We start from the raw sequence: 13068 nt of genomic DNA on the forward strand, positions 1-13068 counted from the left end.
AGACAACCCCTGCAGCAAACATGTGTCTCACTATTGTGTGAAGGAGACATATGATCCATAAATAACATTTATGGGTGGTCAAATCCCAAATATTCTTTTACATTGCGGGAGGGTTTATGATTAGAAAGGGATTCGTTGAGGATTATTTGAATCCAAATTAATTGCATGGAATATTTAAATATTTATAGAACAAGATTAGAGAGACAGAGATCCTACTCTAGATATATCCTTTTAGAACAATTTCCCAAATGACACCTTCTCTTTATTCAGTTCAAACTCGTTTGCTTCACTAGCAATCTCTATCTCTCTCTCTAAGTAAAAGTAGACCCATTTTGTAACATATCAATTTGGCCAAAATATGTGCAAGCAGGCAACTAAGTGGCAATTTAGTAAATTAGAGAAAATCTAAGGATTTTTTTAACACGTTACTATATTTTTTTTAATAACGTGTGAAAAATTGCCACATCACTCAATGATGACGTGACAATAATTAGTGAATAGTTGTCACGTCATTACTATAGCCTTTTTTTTTGTAGTGCATTGTTCAAAGACACGGTAGATAGAACAAAATTCATTTTTCCTTTGTTGACTGATGGGCCTTTTGATGTAGAAGCCTTATGATCAAAGCCAAGCCCACACTTGTGACCACAAGATTTTTGAAAGCCAAAGATTTTGTTTAGTTTAGAAGTGGGAGACTCAACAAGGAGGTCAACATTAGAGGTATACTGAGATTCTTCTAGAGCATTCACTCTATCTATCAGCAAAGAGTTATTAACTTTCAATTTATCCATAGCACAATCAAGTTCAATTACCCTATTGCTAAATGAATCTCTCTTAGTTATCAAGGCACTTCCATTCTTGTTGGTCGCGTCCAAAAAATCAAGTAACCATATTGTTTTCTTCTTTAGCCATGGTCAGTCTTTTGAGAAAATTCTTATACTTCTTCTTGGCATCCACACACTCCTTGTAGAGTTGCTCATAGGCCACTTGGAAGGCTGCAAAAGAGTGATTGAATAAACGAAAAAGAGAATATAATGCTAATGAAGAGAGGCTTGTGAGGTTACTAATTGAGATGAAGGAAGAGAGGAAGATAGAAAGTGAGAGGAAACTGGAACTTATGGAAAGAACGGATGCTCGAGAGGAAGAGACGCTTCTTGTTAAGCAAATTATCGATCAAATGGAGGAGGACAAAATTATGCTCATTGATATAAGTGACTTGTATGAAGTCCAAAGAGAATATATTCATATCCGACAAATGAAAATCCTTGAAAGTCGAAGTTATGATGTTTATTTATGAAGTAGTAGCCACCCTTGATTGTTATGGAATTTTTATTATAGCAAGTCATGTAGATAGCCACTGTCTATGATATATTTGGTGACCTTAAGTACGAGCATTCTAAGTGCAACTATCATCATTTGAAGGGAATATAAATTGTGTTTCAGCACAATTTCTTAAATGGGTACGGTATGAATCGTAAGCTTCTAGCGTAGTTTGAATACAAAGAAAAAGAGAATAATTCATCTGAAACCTCATTCAAGACAATTTTAGAGGATATACCGGTGAATCAACAAAATAGTCGGAAAAAAAAGCCTTTAGGGGCCTTGCAAAGAATCACAACCGATGAACGTATGACGTAATCTAGATCCTTCCTCTTTATTCAATTGTTTATGTGCCATAACAATTTTGCTAATTAGTTCCAACTCATTATCGGAGTTAGAGTCTTCAAAGAACATATTTTTTTAACGCAATCGCTAACCATCGGGCGAAAATAGAAAAATGAATAATGTAATAAAAAATAATAAAAAACTAAGAGAACTATGTAAAGGAGATGGTATTTTTGATTATGAAACCCTACAATAGCTTGGACTATTTATAGTTGAATAAACCCGATTAAAAAAAATCAAGACTCACAGCGAACGTTCCAGTAATCGTAGGTGTCTACTTTCCGTTAGAAAAAGAAAAAAGAAATTAAAAAAAAAAAAAGAAAAAGGAAGAAGTTAAAAATACAAAAAGATTCCGATGCTTTTTGGGTTCTTGATTTGCGCTTTCGGAAATCTGAAGCACCACCCACGAAGACTTTGCTTTTGTCTGTTTTGCTCGGAAGAAAATGGCGTTTTGGTGGCCTCTGCTGGTTCTCGCGTTTGCTTACGCCATTTGTCGATTCCTCTTCATGCTCATTCCTCCCAATGTGCCCTCCATCGACGTCGACGTCTCTGAGGGTACTCTGTCTCTCTGTCTCTCTGTCTCGCTCTGTTTTTTGTGTGTTGCTGAAGATTTGCGTTTTTTTTTTTTTTTTTTTTCTCCCAATGGCAGTGTTGGAGGATGCGAATCAGACGCAGGAGAACAGCTTCATCTATGTGAGCTTCCCGAACCGCTTTCTTTATTTTTACATATTTTATTTATTTATTCATGTAATTTGATTGCGATAACTAATTTATGTGAATTTTTTCTCTTTGTAATTTTTAGATTTTTGTTTAAAATTTAATTATCCGTGTTGTGCAAAATTTACGGTCTTTTACTTCTCTTACTTTCCCATTCATACAAAAATCCGAGGCTATAAATGCAAAATGCGCGTGATCGAGATTATTAATCTGATCTGTGAGAAGAAAGGAAAACGAGCTGGCAAGAAAGTACTCAAATCTGTTGAAGTAAATTGATTAAGTATGTTTGAATTTTGTTTTACTTTAGAGTTCGTTGTATGATTTGAAAATTTTGAAGTACTTTGTATTGCTTGTGAGAGCTAAAATGGATTGTGTGATTTTCCTTGGGAAAAGCTAGAATAGTACAATTGAAGTACTTATTACCTTTGATGTACATTTCTTGCATTGACACCAGCATTTAAGTTTGCAGCATGTGATTTGAGGCCTGGTTTCTTACCTTTTATTGGTGAATGGCACGGATGCAGATTCCTCCAAGGGGGAGGACACAGCAAGCGGACAGGAAAGTTCAGTGCTATGAGCCCGCCACCATGAAATACTTGGGATTTTACCCTGCATTGACACCTGCAGAGGTTAGTGATGTTGTGCCTGTCGGGATTCGGATCAATTAAGTCTGGGTAGCTTTATTCTTGTGTCGCACTTTTTTGAACTCTAAATAGATTGGATTTTGACTATGTTCGAGATTAATGAACTTTTTACACTTTTTTTGGGTTCTGTCCGCGCTCTTAAAAGTGGTAGTATACACATTGCAGAAAGAAAACTGGAGTATGATAGCTCAAATTTAGAAAGGAGAGAGTAGAGGAGGGAGGTGATGAGAATCCTTCTCCACTGCTATCTAATTTTAAGATCCCTACTCATATCATTTTTTGATTGAAACTGATATCATCAATGGTTCTTCTGAAGAAGGGGGGAAAGTATTGACTGAAAATCTTCTCAATTATTTATTTATTTATTGTTATTACAAAATATTTGTGTGGCAGCATATGCTTGTGGTGTATTGCAATTGATTTTCTAATTTGAGGAGTCCCTTTTTGGTCTAATAGATGGAATTGTTGACGCAATTAACTTTCAACCATTTATTTGAGCTTTCTAGTTGTGAATTTTGGTATAACATGATTTTGTTGCGATAAGCTCAATGATTTGCTTAAGATGTGGTCCACTTCTTTATCCTTTTCAATTGAAGTGTCATTTTGCTAAAGTTTTTGATAGCTGTTGTCAGAGATAAACATGATGTCCATTTGTCCAACCATTTATTGGTCATTATATTCACATCTGTCATTTTTTTCTTACCGATTCATTTATAGGTATATACATTGTAACGACACAGGGAAAATGCTAGCTATATCTGCGCTATCTCTCCAAAATGATTAGTCAAGTTGCAATTGAAGCTCCTTAGAATCATTTATAAAGTTTCGTTTCACCTAGTAAGGAACTAATGTGATACTTAGCACCCATGAAGGCTTTTATAATCTACTCACTCTATTAGGACATCCTCATCAAGGTCACATTGTGCAATGCTCCGGTACTACATGACGTTACTAGGTTATTCTAATACCATTTGTAATGATCCAGGAAAAGTATTAGCTACATTTGCATTATCACTCTAAGAGGAATAATCATGTTGCAATTAGAGCTCCCTAGAATTACTTATAAAGCCTAATTTCACCTAGTAAGGAGCTAGGGCTGGCAATTTTTGACATGTCTCGTGAAATCATAGGGTTAGGGTTTGGCATAAACGGGTCGGTCCGCTTGACCCGTTTATGAAATAAATATATGTTGAAATGGGTCAAACATGTCAAACGGGGCGTGTTCGGTTCGAAATAGGTCAAACGAGTCGTGTTGGGTTAGGTTAAACAGGTTAAACAGGTCTCGTTTGAGTCTAAACGGGTCAACCTGTTTGTGACCCATTTACTAAACGAGTTAAGTAGGTCGTGTTAGGTGACTCAAGGGGTGGGTTCGGGTTTAAAGGTTTGGCCCATTTAGCTAAACAAATCGTGTTCAGGTTTACCTTTATCGGGTTGGTGGGTCAAGTGTGTTCTTTTTGCCAGTCCTAAAGGAACTAATGTGGAACATAGGATCCATGATTGCCTTTATATTCTACCCATTCTATGTGGGTTATTCATCTTCCCAATGTGAGATTGGGGTGTTACGTGAATAAGCACATGTATATTTTTGTATGAGCCATGTATCCATTTTCCTTGTGTGCATACATAGCTATTTATTTGCAAGTGCCACTTCCCCTAAAGTTGTTTATAGCCATTCCCAGAAGTATTCTTAATCCCCATATTGTCTAGCTATTCATCCATCTATACAAGTAAATATACATAAACATATCTACATACATAATATGTCTGTAAGTCTGTTTGTGTGTATTGCCGTCGCTGGCTTCTTACCTGGCAGAAAATACAAATCAACAAAGGAAGGTGACTATCAACTAAAACTACTGTTTGAATATACTTGCTCAGGTGAAGGAGCGTGTGGTGCAGGCAAGGAGGGCCCAAAAAATCTGGGCAAAGAGCAGTTTCAAGCAAAGGCGCCAGTTTTTGCGGATACTTCTAAACTATATAATTAAACACCAACAGCTTATATGCGAGTAAGGATTCTGTTCCTGCATCGAGTAGGAGGATGCCTTATGGAAGGATATACTTTGAACAAATTATGGAAGGATATAAACATTTGAGAATAAAAAATGTGTCATTTGTTTTTCTTTCCTTTGAAATCCTTGAAGACTTGTGGGGGGGTTCACCATGGTTGCCCTCTTCTTTTTTCTTTCTTGTTTTCTTGGTGTGTGGTTTGTTTTTGGGGGGGGGGGGGTGGGATGCATGTATCCTAATTCATTTGTCATTTTGATTAGTGTATCTTCATGTGATACTGGAAAGACAATGGTAGATGCCTCTTTCCAGTAAGTGGAAAGAGGCATCTAAACTATATAATTAAACACCAACAGCTTATATGCGAGTAAGGATTCTGTTCCTGCATCGAGTAGGAGGATGCCTTATCTTCTTCTTCTTCTTTTGGTTAAATCCCAATCTCTTATTTATTGTATTTAACGTCCTTTGAAATCCTTGAAGACTTGTGGGGGTTCACCGTGGTTGCCCTCTTCTTTTTTCTTTCTTGGTTTCTTGGTGTGTGGTTTTTTTTGGGGGGTTGGGATGCATGTATCCTAATTCATTTGTTATTTTGATTAGGGTATCTTCACGTGATACTGGAAAGACAATGGTAGATGCCTCTTTAGGAGAAATAATGACAACATGTGAGAAGATCACTTGGCTTCTTTCAGAGGGTGAGCGGTGGCTAAAGCCTGAATACCGGTATCTCTTTTTTCATTAATTTTATGGAATCTCAGAGTCTTTCCACTTATTTTGGTTATGGCAGATGATGTGAATAGTGTCTCAGCATTAATCTGCCCTGTTCAAGGATTCTAAGTTTCCCTTTGACAATGCTGCAAACTATCTAGGTTCAAACTATATATAATTATTATTTATTTATTTTTAGTTATGTAATTCATCACTGTATTTGTAGATCTTCTGGAAGATCAATGCTTCACAAGAAATCCAAAGTGGAATTTCACCCCCTTGGTGTTATTGGTGCCATTGTTTCGTGGAACTATCCTTTCCACAATATTTTTAATCCAATGCTAGCAGCAGTCTTTTCAGGAAATAGCATTGTGATTAAGGTATCTAATGTCCAACTGCCAAACATTTCTTTTCTGTCGCTTTGGATGCCTTGTACTTTCACAACTTGACACTGCTACACCGTTTTTATTTTTATTTTTTGTTGCATTTGAGTTTAAGTTTTTTTTGACACTCTTTATCCATGTCACCCTTTGTTACATGCACCTGTGAACTGCTCTTCTGATATTATGGGGTACTAGGGTATATTCTGTGACAAATTGACTTAAAGATTGAGGAGTTTACTTCAAATATAGTAAATATCTTTTTGGATGAGCGATTTTTACTGAAGTGTAATTTTCAATATTGACAGAAAATCATATGCTTGTAATTTTAGGTCTCAGAACACGCAAGTTGGTCTGGATGTTTCTATCATCAAATTATTCAATCAGCCCTTGCTGCAGTTGGTGCTCCTGAGAATTTGGTTGAAGTTGTAACAGGGTATGCTATTTTTGTTCAGGTCTTTTTTTTTTCCATTGTCATGATTTTTTTCTGTAGCATTGATCAGGCTTTTTTCTCTGAAGGTTTGCCGAGACAGGAGAAGCACTGGTGTCTTCTGTTGACAAAGTCATATTTGTTGGATCACCTGGTGTGGGTAAGATGGTATGATCTTTCTCTGGACAATTGAATGTACTTGATTTTGTTTTCTAATGAGTGAAGCGGGGATTGTCACTTTCATATCGTTTGATCAATATTTCATTTGCAATAACTCTTGATGGCTTAAGTATGAGTAGACATTTATCAAAGCAAATTCCAATGAGTATCAGTTAATATTGTTATTATCATTTTTTTTTTTTTTTTTCAAATTAAGACATCTTTAATTTGAATATAGTGATTTTATTTCTTACCTACAAAAGAGGCTTACAAAATATTTTACAAAAAAAAACTCTTACAAAGTGATGTGGCACAACATGATTGAATTTCTCAAAATTTGGATTCATCTCCTTCTCAATCATGTTGTGCCACATCACTTTGTAAGAGTTTTCTTTGTAAAATATTTTGTAAGCCTAGCATTCCTCCATATTTAGATGACTTTGTAGGGGATGGACATAATTTTCTTCCACCCTTTTGTATGTTCTTCTTTCCTTTATAGTATGGTGTTCCCTTAAAAAGTAAGCATACTTTTGTTCTGTCTGCTGATATAACAAAGAAGTCACTACACCCAATTTAGTTTTTGTATTGCTTTTAGATCGGCAAACTTTCTGTTTCTGCAGATAATGAGAAATGCCGCTGACAAACTTATCCCAGTTACGCTTGAGCTTGGAGGAAAAGATGCATTTATTGTGTGTGAAGATGTAGATGTGGATCATGTATGGTTCCTTCTTACCTTTATTGTCTAGCAGGCTTGGACATTCTTGTTGATTCTCTGGTCTCTAGTTGGTGTATGATATTCTTAAGTGGGAATTGAATTTATCAAAGAGAGTGAATTGGAATTGATTTCCATTTTCTTTTTTTGACATGAGATGATCAATTCAATATAGGTTGCACACATTGCTGTTAGGGCTGCTCTTCAATCAAGTGGGCAAAACTGCGCTGGTGCTGAGAGATTTTATGTTCGTCGGGAGATTTATTCTTCATTTGTTAGTGCAGTGACCAAAATAGTAAAATCCGTTTCAGCTGTAAGTATATTTATCTGGCATGCTATATATGCAAAATTATTCTTTTGGTTGTCTAGCAATTGTTTTATTTTTTCATAATTATATATCTTTGAGTTCAAGTAGTTACTAGTTGCATGCACTTGGTGGTCGGTTGATTGCTTGGTGCTCCAAAGTCTTGTCTCTAAGTCCTTGACTGTAATTTATAGAACTATTGAAATATCTAAATTTGGACCCTAATAAACTGTGTTGTGTCTTTTTCTTTGTCTACTTCTGGTGTTTCCTCTGCATGTTCACCTTGGAGTCTAGGATACACAATTCACCATTCTTGGAGGTGCATTGCAAGGAAATCTGTTGATTTCACATTTCAGTGCTATATTGGCCTCAAATTGCATATTTGACTTTATGAAATTGCGTATTTGACCTATCAATGGGTAGACTTAGTATTAAATGTCCAGTCAGTGGTTTTAACAGTTTACATAATGAAGCATCACTATTGAGGGAAACCCATAGCTTAGACTGGAATAGCCAGCTGCCAATGGCCTTATTAGGGCATTGAGGTAATTCCTTGAAATGACAGGACCTGCAATATTTTCACATACCTGACCTCTATTTCAAAATGTTACTTTTCTTGGTAGTTTCTTTGCTACATGGCAATGCTCTTTGATTGAAGTGTGCTACCAAAAGTATTCACATTTTTAAGTAGCTAACGTATTCCAATATTAAACTCATTTTCCTATTATTTTGATTATCTTTTGCAGGGTCCACCCCTTGCTGGAAAGTATGATATGGGAGCCTTATGTTTGATAGAGCACTCTGAAAAGCTTGAAAGCCTTGTGAACGATGCCTTAGAAAAAGGAGCAGAAATTGCTGCACGTGGAAGTTTCGGTAATATAGGTGAAGGTGCAGTTGATCAGTTTTTTCCCCCTACCGTGATTGTAGATGTAAACCACACAATGAAGTTGATGCAAGAGGAGGTAGCAAAACTCATTATGCTCTGTTCTGCAGCATTTGCTTGAGTCTTTGGTCATTGCATCTAAAATGTGCATATTGTCATAGATGTTTTGGATTACTTTTGGGATATCTTGAAATAAGGGTTTTAATTGATGTACTTTCAATGATGATGGTTTTTGTTCTCTGCATTGACTCCATTCTTGATGTGAAATTGTGCTTTTGGTATAAGGTATAAAAAAGAATTTAAATGCAAATGGATGTAAGGTATGCTTTATCTTTTACTAGTTACTTGAACGACAGCTTGCTAACTTTTATGCAGGCATTTGGACCAATCATGCCAATAATGAAATTTAGCACAGATGAAGAGGTTGTGAAGCTTGCAAATGACTCAAAATATGGGCTGGGCTGTGCTGTTTTTTCTGGCAATAAACACCGTGCCAAAGTGATAGCTTCACAGATACATTGTGGAGTTGCTGCAATTAATGATTTTGCATCGAATTACATGTGTCAGGTAATATTACAATTTGTTTCCTAAGAGAATAGATGGAAAGTTGATGATACTATCTTTCAAATTTAATGTTGGGACTGAGTGATTATATAATTCCTTGGTGAAAATTAATGTAGATGATATTTGTTTTAAAGAATCTTTTGCCATCAAGAATAAGCATACATGAACATAAAAGAATCTTGTTGCCGTATATATAGGTAAGTGCACCACTTGAATTGTGTATATCTGCATCCTTCACTAGGGAAGGAACAAGAAGACACTGTTTTTATTGATGTAATTGTTAATTGGAAGATTTAGTCATTTTTACCCATAAACTATTTTTTTTTTGGCCACACTTACCTGTGTCAAACCATTTGAGGATAAAATTTTAGTCAACCTTGGGTTATTGTAGTTAACCCCACTGAATGGAAGATGCCTCTTGATTTTCAGTCCCTGCCATTTGGTGGTGTAAAACACAGCGGATTTGGACGATTTGCTGGTGTTGAAGGGTTACGAGCTTGCTGTCTTGTAAAATCAGTTGTTGAGGACAGATGGTGGCCTTTCATTAAAACAAAGATACCTAAGCCCATCCAGGTTATCTTTTTAAACTTTTATCATTACTTCTCTCTCTCTCTCTCTCTCTCTCTCTCTATATATATATATATATAGTATGGGAAAGAAAAAACACTGATTATCTTCTTGCTCTACAATCTGTAGTATCCCGTCGCAGAGAACGGTTTTGAGTTTCAGGAATTGCTTGTTAAAGCCCTCTATGGCCTGAACATATGGGACCGATTGCGAGCACTGGTTAATGTTTTGAAGATGCTTACAGAGCAAAACCCTCCTGCTAACAGTAGGAGAAGAAACGACTGAGCATGATATGTGAGAATCGGCCACACTCTCATGGGTTTGCTGAGTTATGATCGAAGATACATGACTAACTTCCTTTCGATATCTTTTGCATAATCCTAACAAGCCTCCTTTTCTTGCTTTGCTTTCTTGTTTAGTTACAAAATAGGTGACGCATTTTCTTATGAGTTTTCAGCTAGATTTGGTTTAGAAACTACAACAAATGTGCTGTGGTTTTTTTAACGGTTCAGATTTAATTTCACTTCTCATCTCTCTTTCTTGTGGAAGACCTGAAATTAAGTCGAAACAAAAACTACAGTACATGCAAATTATATAAGTGTGAATAGGTGGGACTTGTATAATCTTAATAAAAAATTTAATTTATGAAAATTATATTATTTTTTTTTTCTTTTTTTTTTTTTGAATAATTATCTCACGCTCAAGAATTTTAAGATTTTCTCTACAACGAATATTAAATACTATAAAAAAAAATCCTAATTTTAGACTCTTGAAAAGCTTACACTTGCTTGATTGTCTCAAATCCAATAAATATATTAAATTATTTACGACTATCCTCTGATATAAAGGGAGATAAATGTTTTATCACTGGGATTAAATAAATGATAGTGAATTTCTTAGTAGTTAATGTTGTAAGCAACAATGTTCTTTTGCGCTCTCTATAGTATAAACGGGGATAGAGTTTGGAGGAAAATTTTGTCTGTATAAATGGTAAGGATGTGGGTTTCTTGGCATTAACGATAGAATTAAAATTTCATGTTTAAGAGCAACATCGACGATCCCTATAGAAGATTTAGGCTGATGGTGTTCATCGGTATCCACCTGTTCAATTTTCTGTATAGTACGCAGCACAAATGTCCAAAATTAGAAATGATCCAAGTTCAGGCATCAATAAGTAGAGTACGTACAATTTGTGATACAAATTAAAACTCAAGTGTATAAAAATAAAGTCGTTAAACTATAGGGGGACCAAAGGTATTTAACCCATTTTTTAAAGGTACTATTTTGTTACATAAAAAAAATTAAAATATAAAACTTTTTTAAAAGACAGAGGATGGCATGGTGAGCATTGGACCATTGGTGGAGCCTAACTGAGGATGGCAGCAGCCACCTTGATGGCTGCTAATCTATCTTACAACCATTGTTTGTGGCACTACGACGGTCGGTAGATCTGTCTAGCAACTCACATTAGCAACTAGGACCATATAGCAGCTCTGCGTTGGCTTCTAGGGGTCTTTTAGAGCATGTTTGAGATTGTGTTGGAGAAATAGAGCTTTTAAGTTCAAAAATATTTTTTGACAAAAGTTTAATTTTTAAGCTTCTACCAAAAATGCATTTTGGCCATTTTTAGGCTTTTTGGGCCCTTAAAAGTGTTTTTTCAATTTTTTTACCAAAGCGATACTTTTTCATTCAAACGAACTTTTTGAGTGTTAAACGCATTTTTAGGCATTCAAACACACACCTAAACATGTCTTTAGTGACTTCATAGCGGTTGCCAAATTTGTTTGGTGGACCCATGTTCGTTGCCAAGACTGTTTGACGGCCTTAGAACATCTCCATCAGGGCTTTTAAACTAACTTTTAAGTTAAATTTAACAACTTTGGTGCTCTAGTAGACCTTCTAGAATAGCAATTTTCTTAAAATTTGCTACAGTGAACTTTCATATTTGAAAGTTCAATGTAGCACATTCTAAACATATTTTATTATTTCTTTCTCCTCTCTCCTCTCTCTTCTCTACTTTAATAGTAAAAAATAGATTAAAAACAATATTTAAATAAAGTAGATTATAAAATAGATAGTCTACTGAAATTCATTGTAAAAAAATAATAGCTAAATTAAAAAAGTTGATTTTGAGTGGCTAAAATAGCTATAACTGCTGGAGATTGTCTTAGGAGGGCTGCCAAGACTATCTAGCGGCCCAACGATGGCTGCTAGGACCGTTTGGTGGCAACCTTGCTTTGGTCGCCATATCAATTTGGCAGCTCCACATTTGTAACACCCGACGTGCATTTCATAAAATGAGAATTGGTTTTGAGATTAAAATGAATGTAGGATATTCTATTGTTTGAAATTTTAAATATGGTGAATTTTAAGAATAATTTCCTAAGTATGGATTTTTGGTTGTATTGTATAAGTAAACTATTTTTTTGGTCAAGAAGAGTTTATGGTCCATTTTGAGAGAGAAAAAAAAAAGACATATTGTATTATTATATTTATAGGTATTATTCTCTGATGGGTTTCAATCCACAGGTTTTGGTTTTCAATTGATTAAATAAAGGATCATTGGGAAGGATTTGTAATTTGTTGAGATTGTATGTTAATGGACAAGGTGAAGTAATGAATTCAGTTTTTGGGCTTTGGTTTGAATGAGATGGAATTTGTAATTTAATCAGGTTTGCATTGATGGGCTGAGATAGATGGATGGCATAGGCTTTGTACTGGGCTATGTTGGAATTAGGCATTTTTAATGCATGAAAGTATGTAAGTAAATAAACAAGTCTGTTTGACAACTAGTTAGATACCACTCATTCCACTCGTATAAACTCAACTTGAATTCGGTTTGTTTAATAAATGGGCCGATCATGAACACAAAATTAAGTTCGATTATTATATGAGTTATATTCGTATAAAATTGGCTCGACTCAACTCCTATAAACTTGTATAACTTTATTTTTATTATTTTAGGAAAAAATATAAAAAAAACCTTTCAAATTAACAGCCGTTTTTTAAAGAGCCTCACGATGTTCAAAAGGTGCTAAAGTAGCCCATTAAACTACTAAAGTGTGTCAAAAATGCTCATTTTGTTTCCTTTGTGATAGATCTCAAACAAATTAAGTTGTCAAACTTATAACATACAAAGTTCCTTTAATAAAGTTCACATTTTAAATTAAACTACTTTGAAGTCTGCTTTTTGAAAGCACAAGAAGAGTAAAAGTTAAGATATGTTGCATAACCTAATTACAGAAAAGGTGAAATGACTAACATACACTGGTTTTCTACTAATTCCATCCCTAATTTGTGGCTTATAACTGTCGATAATAATTGCGTGAAGTTC

General features: G+C 35.1%; 1 protein-coding gene across 1 annotated transcript; it reads left to right on the forward strand.

The window, feature by feature from the left end:
• Positions 1-1996: 1996 nt before the first annotated feature.
• On the forward strand, positions 1997-10264 carry LOC132166924 (aldehyde dehydrogenase 22A1). The gene is made up of 14 exons (XM_059577781.1): positions 1997-2220; positions 2315-2358; positions 2907-3011; positions 4905-5032; positions 5628-5750; positions 5962-6115; positions 6448-6551; positions 6635-6713; positions 7325-7420; positions 7592-7729; positions 8467-8682; positions 8979-9170; positions 9597-9740; positions 9864-10264. Exons 1-14 carry the CDS (start codon positions 2109-2111, stop codon positions 10017-10019), a joined length of 1791 nt encoding a protein of 596 aa, XP_059433764.1. The 5' UTR covers positions 1997-2108; the 3' UTR covers positions 10020-10264.
• Positions 10265-13068: the final 2804 nt, after the last annotated feature.

The sequence above is a fragment of the Corylus avellana genome, chromosome ca1 (genome assembly GCF_901000735.1).
Source record: "Corylus avellana chromosome ca1, CavTom2PMs-1.0".
NCBI classification, from domain to species: Eukaryota; Viridiplantae; Streptophyta; class Magnoliopsida; order Fagales; family Betulaceae; genus Corylus; species Corylus avellana.

Coding starts and splice junctions, on each gene's coding strand:
- LOC132166924 (XM_059577781.1), top strand. CDS start 2,109: ATGGCGTTTTGGTGGCCTCTGCTGGTTCTCGCGTTTGCTTACGCCATT. Junction 3,012..4,904: donor CTGCATTGACACCTGCAGAG/GTTAGTGATGTT, acceptor ATACTTGCTCAG/GTGAAGGAGCGTGTGGTGCA. Junction 7,730..8,466: donor TAGTAAAATCCGTTTCAGCT/GTAAGTATATTT, acceptor TATCTTTTGCAG/GGTCCACCCCTTGCTGGAAA.